The following is a 13,021-nucleotide window of genomic DNA, read 5'->3' as shown; positions in this document are numbered from 1 at the left end:
CAAAAACAGTTGGTTCGGCAGGAATCGGACAACTTTCGGCCAATGTGTATAGCTACTGGTCTCATAACCGGCTTCTGTCAAACAAGCCTGCTGGAAAACCAGCATCTGGTCAGCACTCGCAGCCAATGGCTGTGAGAACTGATCCGTGTGTTCTAGGGGGGAGGGGGCAGTCTCCCTGTCAGAACACGAGCTCAGGGTGGGAGATTGCTGCACTAATATTGGATGTGTTGGTATCGTGATCTGCCATATTTTTTATTTTTTTTCGTTCAGCCCACTGGGTTGAACATCAAAAAACTGTCCCCATTCCTGTTTCCAAAGGTGGTATCTGTCTTCTATCTCCATGAGGTCCTAGTTCTTCCCCCGTTTGTGCCGTACTCCAAGGCACCCAACAGCAAATGGGGAAATTGCTGTCTACTACCTAGATGTAGTCAGAGCGTCAAAGCAACAGCTTCCATCAGGAAGAGACTCCCTATTTGTCCTACTCTCCAGACCTTGCAAGGGACATCCTGCTTCCAATTCCACCATCGCTAGATGGATAACGACCAATCAGATGTCTGCCATTTTATGCACTTATTCCACCAGACTGACAGATGGACATTCTGATACCAAACCTCTGCTGCAGCTTTGTAAGGCCAAACCCTGGTCCTCTGTTAACACCTCTCCTACCAGGTGGATATCTAACCCTTACGGCCACAAGGTTCTTGCAATGGCACTTTAAAGTTGGGCCTGTTGGCACAGTTCGGTTTGCCTGGTTGTTGCCCTCCTTTCTCATTCATTCCTTGAGGACATCACACAATCCATTAGGATGCCACCTGTAGTAAGAACACCCCTTTTCCTCAGAGGAAGAAGCCTAAGGAACAGACTGCAAAGCCTTCTCCTTTCTTATTAAGAAACATCCATTTTGTTTCTCCACTCCTGCACCCTCCAGGTGAAGACCCCCCCCCCCCCCCCCCCACCAAAGCTTAGCTTCCAATCCCATCCACACTTGGGCTCAAAGTTTGCTAAATCTTCCGACAAGCCTTGCTCTGCATGAATGTTTGCACCCCATTGTTGGGGGAGGTTGTTAATTTTTTGGACAGCTTGCATCTCCATTGCTATGGTGCAGGAAGTGTTATAACAGGGCTACAAAGTAGTTTGGTTCCTTGCCCCCTCCTGAACCTTTAGAAATTGTTGCTGGAACTGACATTGTTTGGAGTGTCTTGGTCTGGTCCTGGCCAAAGCCCAGCCAATGTGTCTTTCAAGGGAGAAACCTCAAACGCCTACATTTCAGTAATGAGCTGTCCAGTTCTGACCGTTCAGTCAGTCCCGACAGTTCTGGGTCTGATAGTACCCTTCTTTTGAGGCAATCCCATTTGCCCAGTTTCACTCCAGAGCTTTACAATGCAACATCTTGGTCTCATGGGAAAAGACCATCAAGTCCAAGGACAGATTAATTTGTTTGAAACTGAGGAGCAGGTTGTCTCTGGACTGGTGGCTCAGAAAGCTGCTTCCTTCCTTGTCTTCTAGAGGATCATCCTGACGCCAGCCTGGTGATGGAGTCAAGGGTGCCTTTTATCGGTGCAGGGTGTTTGGCTGGAGATTTGTCTCACAATTAACATTCTGGCATTTGGGTAGTTTGGCTGGACGGTCATCTGTCAGACGGTGCCACAGTGGTGGCATGCATTAGCCATGAAGGAGGAACCAAATGTCCTGCTATAACAAGAAGTAGAATCAGATCCTGTCCTGAGTAGAATTTTTCCCCCTTGGCGCTTTGTACATCACAGGGGTAGACCATTGACAGGCAGACTACCTCATTTGGCACCATCTAGACCTGGGGGAGTTCTCCCTATGCCTTGAGGTGTTCCAGAACCTGTGTTGTAGGTAGGGATGGAGAGCATTCCAGTGATCCTCAGCTCTGGCCTGGCCCAGTGGTACGCTCCAGCTTCTGCCAGATTGTCAGGACTTAGTCTAAAGCAGGATGACAAATCGGTCCTTGGGACAGTTTACTTTAACTACATGCCTGTTGAATCCCAAATTTGCAGAGACTGGCGTCTCTAAATTTGATTTTGATGATAATTTCCCGGAAAGCTACTTTCTTCAAGGTCTGTGACTGAACATAGAAGGCATACTTGGTATGCGTCTCGGGACTTCCAACCTTGGAGTTTCTCAGTGGGATGAATGCTCTCCTTTTCCAGTTTTCTTCTCCCAAATGTTGAAGTGTTTATTAAGAGGGCCTTTCCCATTTTGGACCCAGTCTTTTCTCATCTTCACAAAACACTGATGGCTCCTAATTGAGGACATCTTCGTTTTTAAGGATCTGGTTACCATGAGCCTGGAAACATTCACCTTCCTGTCCTCCTTGACTGGCCCTGCCACAGCCTCTTACTGTCATGTCCATTTGCCAAACCTTGTGGGGTATGGGCCATAGATATGACTAAAGTGCCTAGCTGCTCATTCCATTTTTAAAACCATTGAAACTCATGCAGTGAACTCCTTGGCCTAAGTGTAAAAACCACTTCATATGTCTTTTGATGGGGAACACCCCTTTGGTGCCTCCTTGGACAACTTTGTCCAGGGTGTTACAGGAGAAAAGAAGACCCTTTTATCCAGGAAAAGAAACATAAACCTCCTACCTATGAGGCTACATACAGCCCATTTGGTCTTTCTCAGACCTCCAAACCAAGATGTCCATTTTTTTCTTTGGGTATCCAACACTACCAGCTTTATCCCTTCCCTGGGGTCTGTGCACTGCACCTTGTTTGAGCACCAGGGTGATGGCTCTGCTACAGTCAGAGTGTTCACAACATGGGATATCTGGTTGACCTCCTGCTCAGAGACAAGTTGGCTCAGATCCTGCCAGTCAATCAAAGTCTGTAATCAAATGTCTTATTCTACAAACTACTCAGCCCAAAGTTTTTCTTCAGAAAAATTCCCGACTTCACTGCCCTGTACAAACTGCAATCTAGATGTCCAACTCTGGTTTTTCGAGAGTTCTTGGGCTTGATGGGGGCTTCCTTTTAAGGGAGTTCCATTTGCTCACTTGCACTTTAGTGTATTGCAACTCTACATTGTGGCTATATGGGTCAAGAAAGGTGCAGCCTCTAGATGGCAGATATGGTACTCTGACCTCATCAGTCTTCTGGCTGACGTGTGCTCTTCAGATTGTCCAGATCTTTACCGCCTTGCTTTTTGGTCTCTGGCTGCGATGGCATAGTTGAAGTCCTGGTATATAAATTTATATTTGGTCATACCTACACTTCTAACGCTAGGGACTACAGGTTGTGCAAGGTCTATCATCGCACGTGGAAAGTATACTTTTGCCTGCTATGAGGATGGACTATTTCATCTCAGGAAATACTCAGAAGTCTGACCTTTCTACAATCTGGCCTGGACCAGTGTTTTGGTTTTGAGTGCAAACAAAGAAATATTGGCTCTTGCAGTGTTTCAAAGACCAATTTGCTTCTCAGTCCCTAATGGAGGTCTTTGGATGAAGGCGTGCACATATAGCTTCCCCTGTCCAACCTCTATTGACTCTGCTAGGTTCAAAGAGCAGAGAACCGTGAGAAGCAGGGTGAGAACCCACAAAGACTCCTGTGTACTCGGCCTTGCAAGGTGCTTTCCCTCATTGCCTTCACCTTTGTGAGGAGACTCTGACTTGCTGCCTTATCTTGTAAAATACCTTTCCCAGAGAGGTTCCTGAGGCCCCCTTCTCCCCGAGGCCCTCTTCTCCCTGAGGCCCTCTTTTCCCTGAGGCCCTCTTCTCCCCGAGGCCCCCTTCTCCCCGAGGCCCTCTTCTCCCCGAGGCCCTCTTCTCCCTGAGGCCCCCATCTCCCCGAGGCCCCCTTCTCCCTGAGGCCCCCTTCTCCCTGAGGCCCTCTTCTCCCTGAGGCCCTCTTCTCCCCGAGGCCCTCTTCATAAATACATTGGCATTCTGTCCTTCTCTGAACCATCCAAGGAGGTTCTCCTCCATTTATATGTGGGATGAGCTCTCAGCTCCATCCTCTTGCAGAGTCCATGCTCATTGCCTTTTAAAAACACTTCCAGCTTCTAGAGGAGTTTCGTGTTTTACCTGCAGAGACGGCTCCGTGTTCTCCCTCGTGTCCAGGCACGCCGGGATGTTTGGAAAATGCAAACCTGAAAAGTGTTTCTTCTGCTTCTAGAGATTTCTGATAGGGGGGAGAAAACAAACAAACAAACCCAAAACACTGTGTGTAGTTTTTGTGACAAGGGTATGGGTGTGTAGGGGCAGTGGGCGTGGACTGACTCTCTTTTCATCATTCCTGAGGGTCCTAATAAAGGACACCCTGCCTATTCCTCCATTTCTAGTGATTCAAACAGCTCAACCTCCAATCCCCTTGGATGAAGTTTCAGTCACTTTTTCTATCAGATCAGTATAGCTGGGGCTGCTCTTCACATCCCATGTTGTTGATGGGGGGTTGGGTTTGTTTTTTATGGATGGATGTTTGGTTCCATCTGATGTCCTCTTCCAATAGGAGGTCCTCCAGGCTGGTCTCTGAGTAGAAGAAGCTCCCAGTTTTCATCCAGCTGAACGGAGACTAGAACATTCCAAAGTGAAATTCCTTCTCATTGCATCCCTAAATGAAGTCCAAGAAATGGGACCCCGACATTAACCCCTTCACCTCCCCTCGTGTATGACCCCCTACGTTCACCCCTTCACCTCCCCTCGCGTATGACCCCCTAACCTGCCCTCGCGTATGACCCCCTACGCTAACCCTTTCGCCTCCCCTCGCGTATGACCCCCACGGTAACCCCTTCCCTCGCGTATGACCCCCTACGGTAACCCCTTCGCCTCCCCTCGCGTATGACCCCCACGGTAACCCCTTCGCCTCCCCTCGCGTATGACCCCCACGGTAACCCCTTCGCCTGCCCTCGCGTATGACCCCCTACGCTAACCCCTTCGCCTGCCCTCGCGTATGACCCCCACGGTAACCCCTTCGCCTGCCCTCGCGTATGACCCCCTACGCTAACCCCTTCGCCTCCCCTCGCGTATGACCCCCACGGTAACCCCTTCGCCTGCCCTCGCGTATGACCCCCTACGCTAACCCCTTCGCCTGCCCTCGCGTATGACCCCCTACGGTAACCCCTTCGCCTCCCCTCGCGTATGACCCCCTACGGTAACCCCTTCGCCTCCACTCGCGTATGACCCCCTACGCTAACCCCTTCGCCTCCCCTCGCGTATGACCCCCTACGGTAACCCCTTCGCCTCCCCTCGCGTATGACCCCCTACGGTAACCCCTTCGCCTGCCCTCGCGTATGACCCCCTACGGTAACCCCTTCGCCTGCCCTGGCGTATGACCCCCTACGGTAACCCCTTCGCCTCCCCTCGCGTATGACCCCCTACGCTAACCCCTTCGCCTGCCCTCGCGTATGACCCCCTACGGTAACCCCTTCGCCTGCCCTGGCGTATGACCCCCTACGGTAACCCCTTCGCCTGCCCTGGCGTATGACCCCCTACGGCAACCCCTTCGCGTATGTCCCCCTACGGTAACCCCTTCGCCTCCCCTCGCGTATGACCCCCACGGTAACCCCTTCGCCTGCCCTGGCGTATGACCCCCTACGCTAACCCCTTCGCCTGCCCTGGCGTATGACCCCCTACGGTAACCCCTTCGCCTCCCCTCGCGTATGACCCCCACAGTAACCCCTTCGCCTGCCCTCGCGTATGACCCCCTACGGTAACCCCTTCGCCTGCCCTCGCGTATGACCCCCTACGGTAACCCCTTCGCCTGCCCTCGCGTATGACCCCCTACGGTAACCCCTTTGCCTGCCCTCGCGTATGACCCCCTACGCTAACCCCTTCGCCTGCCCTGGCGTATGACCCCCTACGGTAACCCCTTCGCCTCCCCTCGCGTATGACCCCCACACTAACCCCTTCGCCTGCCCTCGCGTATGACCCCCTACGGTAACCCCTTCGCCTGCCCTCGCGTATGACCCCCTACGGTAACCCCTTCGCCTGCCCTCGCGTATGACCCCCTACGCTAACCCCTTCGCCTGCCCTCGCGTATGACCCCCTACGGTAACCCCTTCACCCGACACGCGGCTGCCATCAGATGTTAGAATAAGTGTTGTCCTCGCTCACCAAGGGCCAGTCACTATATAAAATACAAACGTCCAATCACCATTCAATCCCCCCCCCATAGGAAAAGACCCCCCTCCCCCACCTGTGTGCGCAGAAAACAGGATGCAACAGTTTTTTAAAAAGAAAAGCAATCTTTATTGAATACCTCAACATCCAAGCCTTGTATTCCAGGGCCGGAGAATACCCCGACCAAACAAAGAGCCGCCATTTCTCAGAAGTTCCAGGTGAAGGAAGACAAAACAAACCAATCCCTTCGTCCGCTTCCATACATATTGCCCCTCCCCCTGCGTGGGATGTGTCCGGTGGATCTTCTGAGCAGAAGAAGCGTATGCATTGGAAGGGAAGGAGAATACTGCCATGTGAGCTCCTCCCACTTCCAGAGTCCTGGAGAGAGCTCCTCCCACTTCCAGAGTCCTGCAGAGAGCTCCTCCCACTTCCAGAGTCCTGCAGAGAGCTCCTCCCACTTCCAGAGTCCTGCAGAGAGCTCCTCCCACTTCCAGAGTCTGTGACAACGCTGGCGCTGGGCCGGAAATCTCCAGAGCTGCAGTGATCGTTGTCAGTCGCGGAAACGTCTTTATTGACTGATTTGGGGGAGATTTCTCCTCACTTCCTGAACTCACCCCAGGCTGATGGGATATCTTCGCCCGGATCCAACCCAGGATTACAGACAGGAAGTGAGGGGAAATCTCCCGGCTCCAACCCAGGGTGACAACAGACAGGAAGTGAGGGGAAATCTCCCGGCTCCAACCCAGGATTACAGACAGGAAGTGGGGAAATCTCCCGGCTCCAACCCAGGGTGACAACAGACAGGAAGTGAGGGGAAATCTCCCGGCTCCAACCCAGGGTGACAACAGACAGGAAGTGAAATCCCCCCCGGGATCTGACCGAGGTAGTGTGTGGGGAGCAGATTTATGTGCGTCCCTCTTCATAGGAGGGTGTCTGATACTTGGGGGTGAACGATATCCTCCAGATTTGGGGGTTCATTACAGGAGGAATGGGGAGCCGGCCGACTGACAACCTCCAGGAGTCCCTCTAATGTCCACAGAACATCATACTGGCCCCTCCCCCCGCTGCAGCCATTATAAAGCCGAAGACGGGAGTCTCACACATTCCGCTGCATTTTGTAACAATAAATAGAATCTTCATGAAGTTTGTATAAATACATTCCTGACCGATCACAACGACATCACAGAGCTCAGTGATCAGACTGTACAGTGTAACTTTGTAGGAGAAGGAGTCATTTCTTCAGTCTCCCCTCCCCCAGTGATCTGACTATACATTGTAGGAGGAGGAGTCATTTCTTCAGTCTCCCCTCCCCCAGTGATCTGACTATACATTGTAGGAGGAGGAGTCATTTCTTCAGTCTCCCCTCCCCCACTGATCTGACTAGACATTGTAGGAGGAGGAGTCATTTCTTCAGTCTCCCCTCCCCCACTGATCAGACTGTACATTGTAACCTTGCGGAAATAACTCCTCCTCCTTCTACAATCACCCCCCCCCCCCAGAGATCCAACTGTACATTGTAACGTTGCAGCAAGTCATCAGGTGAGAGGCTGTAGAAGGGGCTGATCTGCATCGGCCATTTGTGAACACTGCCAGGTACTGCACAGCCACCAGGATACACATGACATCTCAGCTCAGAAAGTGGAGGGTGACCCCGGATGATGCCGGAATAAATATGGCGCCGAGAGAAATGCAGATGAAGGTGTTGGGGGAGGGGCCAGTGATCTCTATAAGAGGTAATAAGGCCCGGGACGTGTTACATACTACAAACATGTTCAACATGAAACAACACACGTGATGCCAGGACCACCCCAGCAACAGGCGTCACACCTACAGGTCACAGCAAAGGGGGCGGAGCTGGGAACCGCCAGTGCAGAGATTTGGTTTACCAATTCATTCCTGGTGGAGGAAGACGTTGGTTGGTTACCTGACCCGTCTGTGCTGCTGTCTGTGACCCCGGCGGGGTCACCCCCCAATTCTGCTCCTCTGGATATTCAGGATCCGAGGTGGAAGGAGGTCCCATCCCGCGGGATCACAGAACTTCATAGAAGGACGAACTTCACCCCCATTTACAGACAAGCTTCGACATTAAACGGCCAAAGCACCAGGTGACCACCTGACCTGACGACCAATCAGTTCGCCCCATTGTGGAGCCGTATCCAACCATCAGCTGTTCTCACTCTGGAGGATCCGAACCAAGATCTCTACTCATTACAAAGTATCCCCCCCGTGACCTCCCCCAACCGGAGAGTATCCCACCCGTGACCTCCCCCAACCGGAGAGTATCCCACCCGTGACCTCCCCCAACCGGAGAGTATCCCACCCGTGACCTCCCTCCACTCGGGGAATATCCCACCCGTGACCTCCCCCAACCGGAGAGTATCCCACCCGTGACCTCCCTCCACTCGGGGAATATCCCACCCGTGACCTCCCTCCACTCGGGGAATATCCCACCCGTGACCTCCCCCAACCGGAGAGTATCCCACCCGTGACCTCCCCCCAACCGGAGAGTATCCCACCCGTGACCTCCCCCCAACCGGAGCGTATCCCACCCGTGACCTCCCCCAACCGGAGAGTATCCCACCCGTGACCTCCCTCCACTCGGGGAATATCCCACCCGTGACCTCCCCCAACCGGAGCGTATCCCACCCGTGACCTCCCTCCACTCGGGGAATATCCCACCCGTGACCTCCCCCAACCGGAGAGTATCCCCCCCGTGACCTCCCCCCAACCGGAGAGTATCCCCCCCGTGACCTCCCCCAACCGGAGAGTATCCCACCCGTGACCTCCCTCCACTCGGGGAATATCCCACCCGTGACCTCCCCCAACCGGAGCGTATCCCACCCGTGACCTCCCTCCACTCGGGGAATATCCCACCCGTGACCTCCCCCAACCGGAGCGTATCCCACCCGTGACCTCCCCCAACCGGAGCGTATCCCACCCGTGACCTCCCCCAACCGGAGAGTATCCCACCCGTGACCTCCCTCCACTCGGGGAATATCCCACCCGTGACCTCCCCCAACCGGAGAGTATCCCACCCGTGACCTCCCCCCAACCGGAGCGTATCCCACCCGTGACCTCCCCCAACCGGAGAGTATCCCACCCGTGACCTCCCTCCACTCGGGGAATATCCCACCCGTGACCTCCCCCAACCGGAGCGTATCCCACCCGTGACCTCCCTCCACTCGGGGAATATCCCACCCGTGACCTCCCCCAACCGGAGCGTATCCCACCCGTGACCTCCCCCCAACCGGAGAGTATCCCACCCGTGACCTCCCCCAACCGGAGAGTATCCCACCCGTGACCTCCCTCCACTCGGGGAATATCCCACCCGTGACCTCCCCCAACCGGAGAGTATCCCACCCGTGACCTCCCTCCACTCGGGGAATATCCCACCCGTGACCTCCCCCAACCGGAGAGTATCCCACCCGTGACCTCCCCCAACCGGAGAGTATCCCACCCGTGACCTCCCCCCAACCGGAGAGTATCCCACCCGTGACCTCCCCCAATCTGAGAGTATCCCACCCGTGACCTCCCCCAATCTGAGAGTATCCCACCCGTGACCTCCCCCAACCGGAGCGTATCCTCCCCGTGACCTCCCCCAACCGGAGCGTATCCCCCCCGTGACCTCCCCCAACCGGAGAGTATCCCACCCGTGACCTCCCTCCACTCGGGGAATATCCCACCCGTGACCTCCCCCAATCTGAGACAATATCCCACCCGTGACCTCCCCCAACCGGAGCGTATTCCACCCGTGACCTCCCCCCACTCGGAAAATATCCCACCCTTGACCTCCCCCAACCGGAAAATATCCCACCCGTGACCTTCCCCAACCGGAAAATATCCCACCCGTGACCTCCCCCAACCAGAGCGTATCCCACCCGTGACCTCCCTCCACTCGGAGAATATCCCACCCTTGACCTCCCCCAACCGGAGAGTATCCCACCCGTGACCTCCCCCAACCTGAGCGTATCCCACCCGTGACCTCCATTTGGAGAATATCCCACCCGTGACCTCCCCCAATCTGAGACAATATCCCACCCGTGACCTCCCCCAACCGGAGCGTATCCCACCCGTGACCTCCCTCCACTCGGAGAATATCCCACCCGTGACCTCCCCCAACCGGAAAATATCCCACCCGTGACCTCCCCCAATCTGAGACAATATCCCACCCGTGACCTCCCTCCAACCGGACAGTATCCCACCCGTGACCTCCCCCAACCGGAACGTATCCCACCCGTGACCTCCCTCCACTCGGAGAGTATCCCACCCTTGACCTACCCCAACCGGAGAGTATCCCACCCGTGACCACCCTTCACTCGGAGAGTATCCCACCCGTGACCTCCCCCAACCGGAGAGTATCCCACCCTTGACCTCCCCCAACCGGAGCGTATCCCACCCGTGACCTCCCTCCAACCGGAAAGTATCCCACCCGTGACCTCCCTCCAACCGGAAAGTATCCCACCCGTGACCTCCCTCCAACCGGAGAGTATCCCACCAGTGACCTCCCCCAATCTGAGACAATATCCCACCCGTGACCTCCCCCCAATCTGAGACAATATCCCACCCATCACCTCCCCCCAGCCTGAGAGAGTATCCCACCCACGATCGTCTTCCATTATGAAGGTCTATCTCCACCCACGATCGTCTTCCATTATGAAGGTCTATCTCCACCCACGATCTCCCCCCCATTATAAAGGTCTATCCCCACCCACAATCTCCCCCCCATTATAAAGGTCTATCCCCACCCACAATCTCCCCCCCATTATAAAGGTCTATCCCCACCCACAATCTCCCCCCCATTATAAAGGTCTATCCCCACCCACGATCCCCCATTATGAAGGACTATCCCACCCACGATCCCCCATTACGAAAGAGTATCCCCACCCAGGATCTCCCTCCATTATGGACTATCCCCCATTATGAAGGACTATCCCCACCCACGATCTTCCCCCATGATGAAGGACTATCCCACCCACGATCTCCCCCCCATGATGAAGGACTTTCCCACCCGCGATCTCCCCCCATTATGAAGGACTATCCCACCCACAATCTCCCCCCATTATGAAGGACTATCCCACCCACGATCTCCCCCCCATGATGAAGGACTATCCCACCCACGATCTCCCCCCCATGATGAAGGACTAGCCCACCCACGATCTCCCCCCATTATGAAGGACTATCCCACCCACGATCCCCCATTACGAAAGAGTATCCCCACCCAGGATCTCCCTCCATTATGGACTATCCCCCATTATGAAGGACTATCCCCACCCACAATCTCCCCCCCATGATGAAGGACTATCCCACCCACGATCTCCCCCCCATGATGAAGGACTAGCCTACCCACGATCTCCCCCCATTATGAAGGGCTATCCCACCCACAATCTCCCCCCATGATGAAGGACTATCCCACCCACGATCTCCCCCCATTAAGAAGGACTATCCCACCCACGATCTCCCCCCATGATGAAGGACTATCCCAGCTGCTGCCTCTTCAGGTTCAACCTTCGTTCAGAAGATCCATTTATTGATGACTATGGAGTGAAGTTGTGTCTTTTACGTCTGTCTGGATTTCAGCTTTACATTTCCAGCCTACAAGCCCTCCACCTACAACCGAACCCTCCACCAATGGCTGAACATTGGGAGCCACCATTCTTGTGCTGGCGACTCTCCCAAATATTTATAATCTCCAAAAAGAGATCTACATATTTCACATTCATGCAGTGGATCCCTCAGGATCTGCAGGGTCCTAGCCCCACGGTACTGCCACCCGTGGTCAGTAGGTGTGGATAAGGCCACGCTCTCTGAGATAAAAGCCTAAAATACGTGAAACCAATTATAAATCTCATTTCTGTACATAAAATGTATACAACTCACATATAAAATCAGTCTACGGGATATTTGCTGGTGTGCCGGCTGAGAAGTCTACATGCTGGTTGGCTGCTGTAATGGTGGTCCGGCGTCGCAGTCAGCAGTGGGGGTCTCTGACCTCATGTACATGAGGAAGAGAGTGACGGTGGCAAAGGTAGCAGCATTGACGGGGAACGCCCTCAGCAAGGTGGAGGTCAGACCCCTCGTGAAGACCCTCAGCCCTTCTCTATTGTAGCTCTGTCTGATGCAGTCCATGATGCCATTATATTGCTTGGCGCCACCAAAGCCATCGGCTTGAAGTCGAGATTTGATGACATCAATGGGGTAGGTGGACAGCCAAGACACGATGCCGGACATGCCACCCGCGAACAGCAGCTTGGGGATGATGAGGTTGTCGTTGATCTCACAGCCGAGGTACCTGGAGAGATAGTCGTATGTCAGGAAGTAAAAGCCAAAGCTTGGTGTCTCCCGGAGAAAGGTGGTCACCATCCCTCTGTTGATGCCCCTCAGGCCCTCCTTCTGGTAGATCTTCACCAGGCAGTCCAAGGAGTTCTTGTAGGTTTTGGATTTGGACTTGTACACCCCAGTGCCTTGCATCTGCATTCGGGTTTTGGCCAGTTCCATGGGACAACAGATCACACACTGGATGGACCCGGCCGCCGCCCCGGCCAGGAACTGGTTCAGTGGCGTGTCTTTGCCAAGGTAGCGGAGTGTGTTCCCTTGAACCCCAAACACCAGAGCGTTGATAAATGTGAGGCCCATCATGGGGGAGCCGACCCCTTTGTACAGCCCCCATGCCTAAAGAGAAAGACGAAAAAAAAGATTAAACCTGATCTGCTGAACATCGTGGAGAGGGATCTGTTAGATCTGTCAGTAAGACAAGGCTGGTGATCCTGCCAGAAATCCAGAGCACCCCACCGCACTCTGGCAGGTATCAGCTCCGCCCACTTCACCTCTACTCTACAGAACACCTCCTCCTAGATTATATAATAAAGAAAGGGGGGGGGGGTCTGTAGTCCTGTCCTCTGTAGATACAGAACAGTCAGGGTTGTCACCCTAGGAGAGGAA

At 54.2% G+C, this 13,021-nt stretch overlaps 1 protein-coding gene across 1 annotated transcript; it reads right to left on the bottom strand.

Annotated features, from left to right (window-relative positions):
* Positions 1 to 11,575: 11,575 nt before the first annotated feature.
* Positions 11,576 to 12,771, bottom strand: SLC25A29 (solute carrier family 25 member 29). Its single transcript, XM_089668042.1, has one exon. The coding sequence runs from the start codon at positions 12,716 to 12,718 to the stop codon at positions 12,008 to 12,010; it is 711 nt and encodes a 236-aa protein (XP_089524168.1). The 5' UTR covers positions 12,719 to 12,771; the 3' UTR covers positions 11,576 to 12,007.
* Between the last annotated feature and the right edge of the window lie 250 nt (positions 12,772 to 13,021).

The sequence above is a fragment of the Staurois parvus genome, unplaced genomic scaffold (genome assembly GCF_062004578.1).
Source record: "Staurois parvus isolate SC_StPar_1 unplaced genomic scaffold, SC_StPar_1.0 ptg003764l, whole genome shotgun sequence".
NCBI classification, from domain to species: domain Eukaryota; kingdom Metazoa; phylum Chordata; class Amphibia; order Anura; family Ranidae; genus Staurois; species Staurois parvus.
The sequence above is the reverse complement of the archived record's forward strand: the minus strand, read 5'-3'. Positions and strand labels throughout refer to the sequence as shown.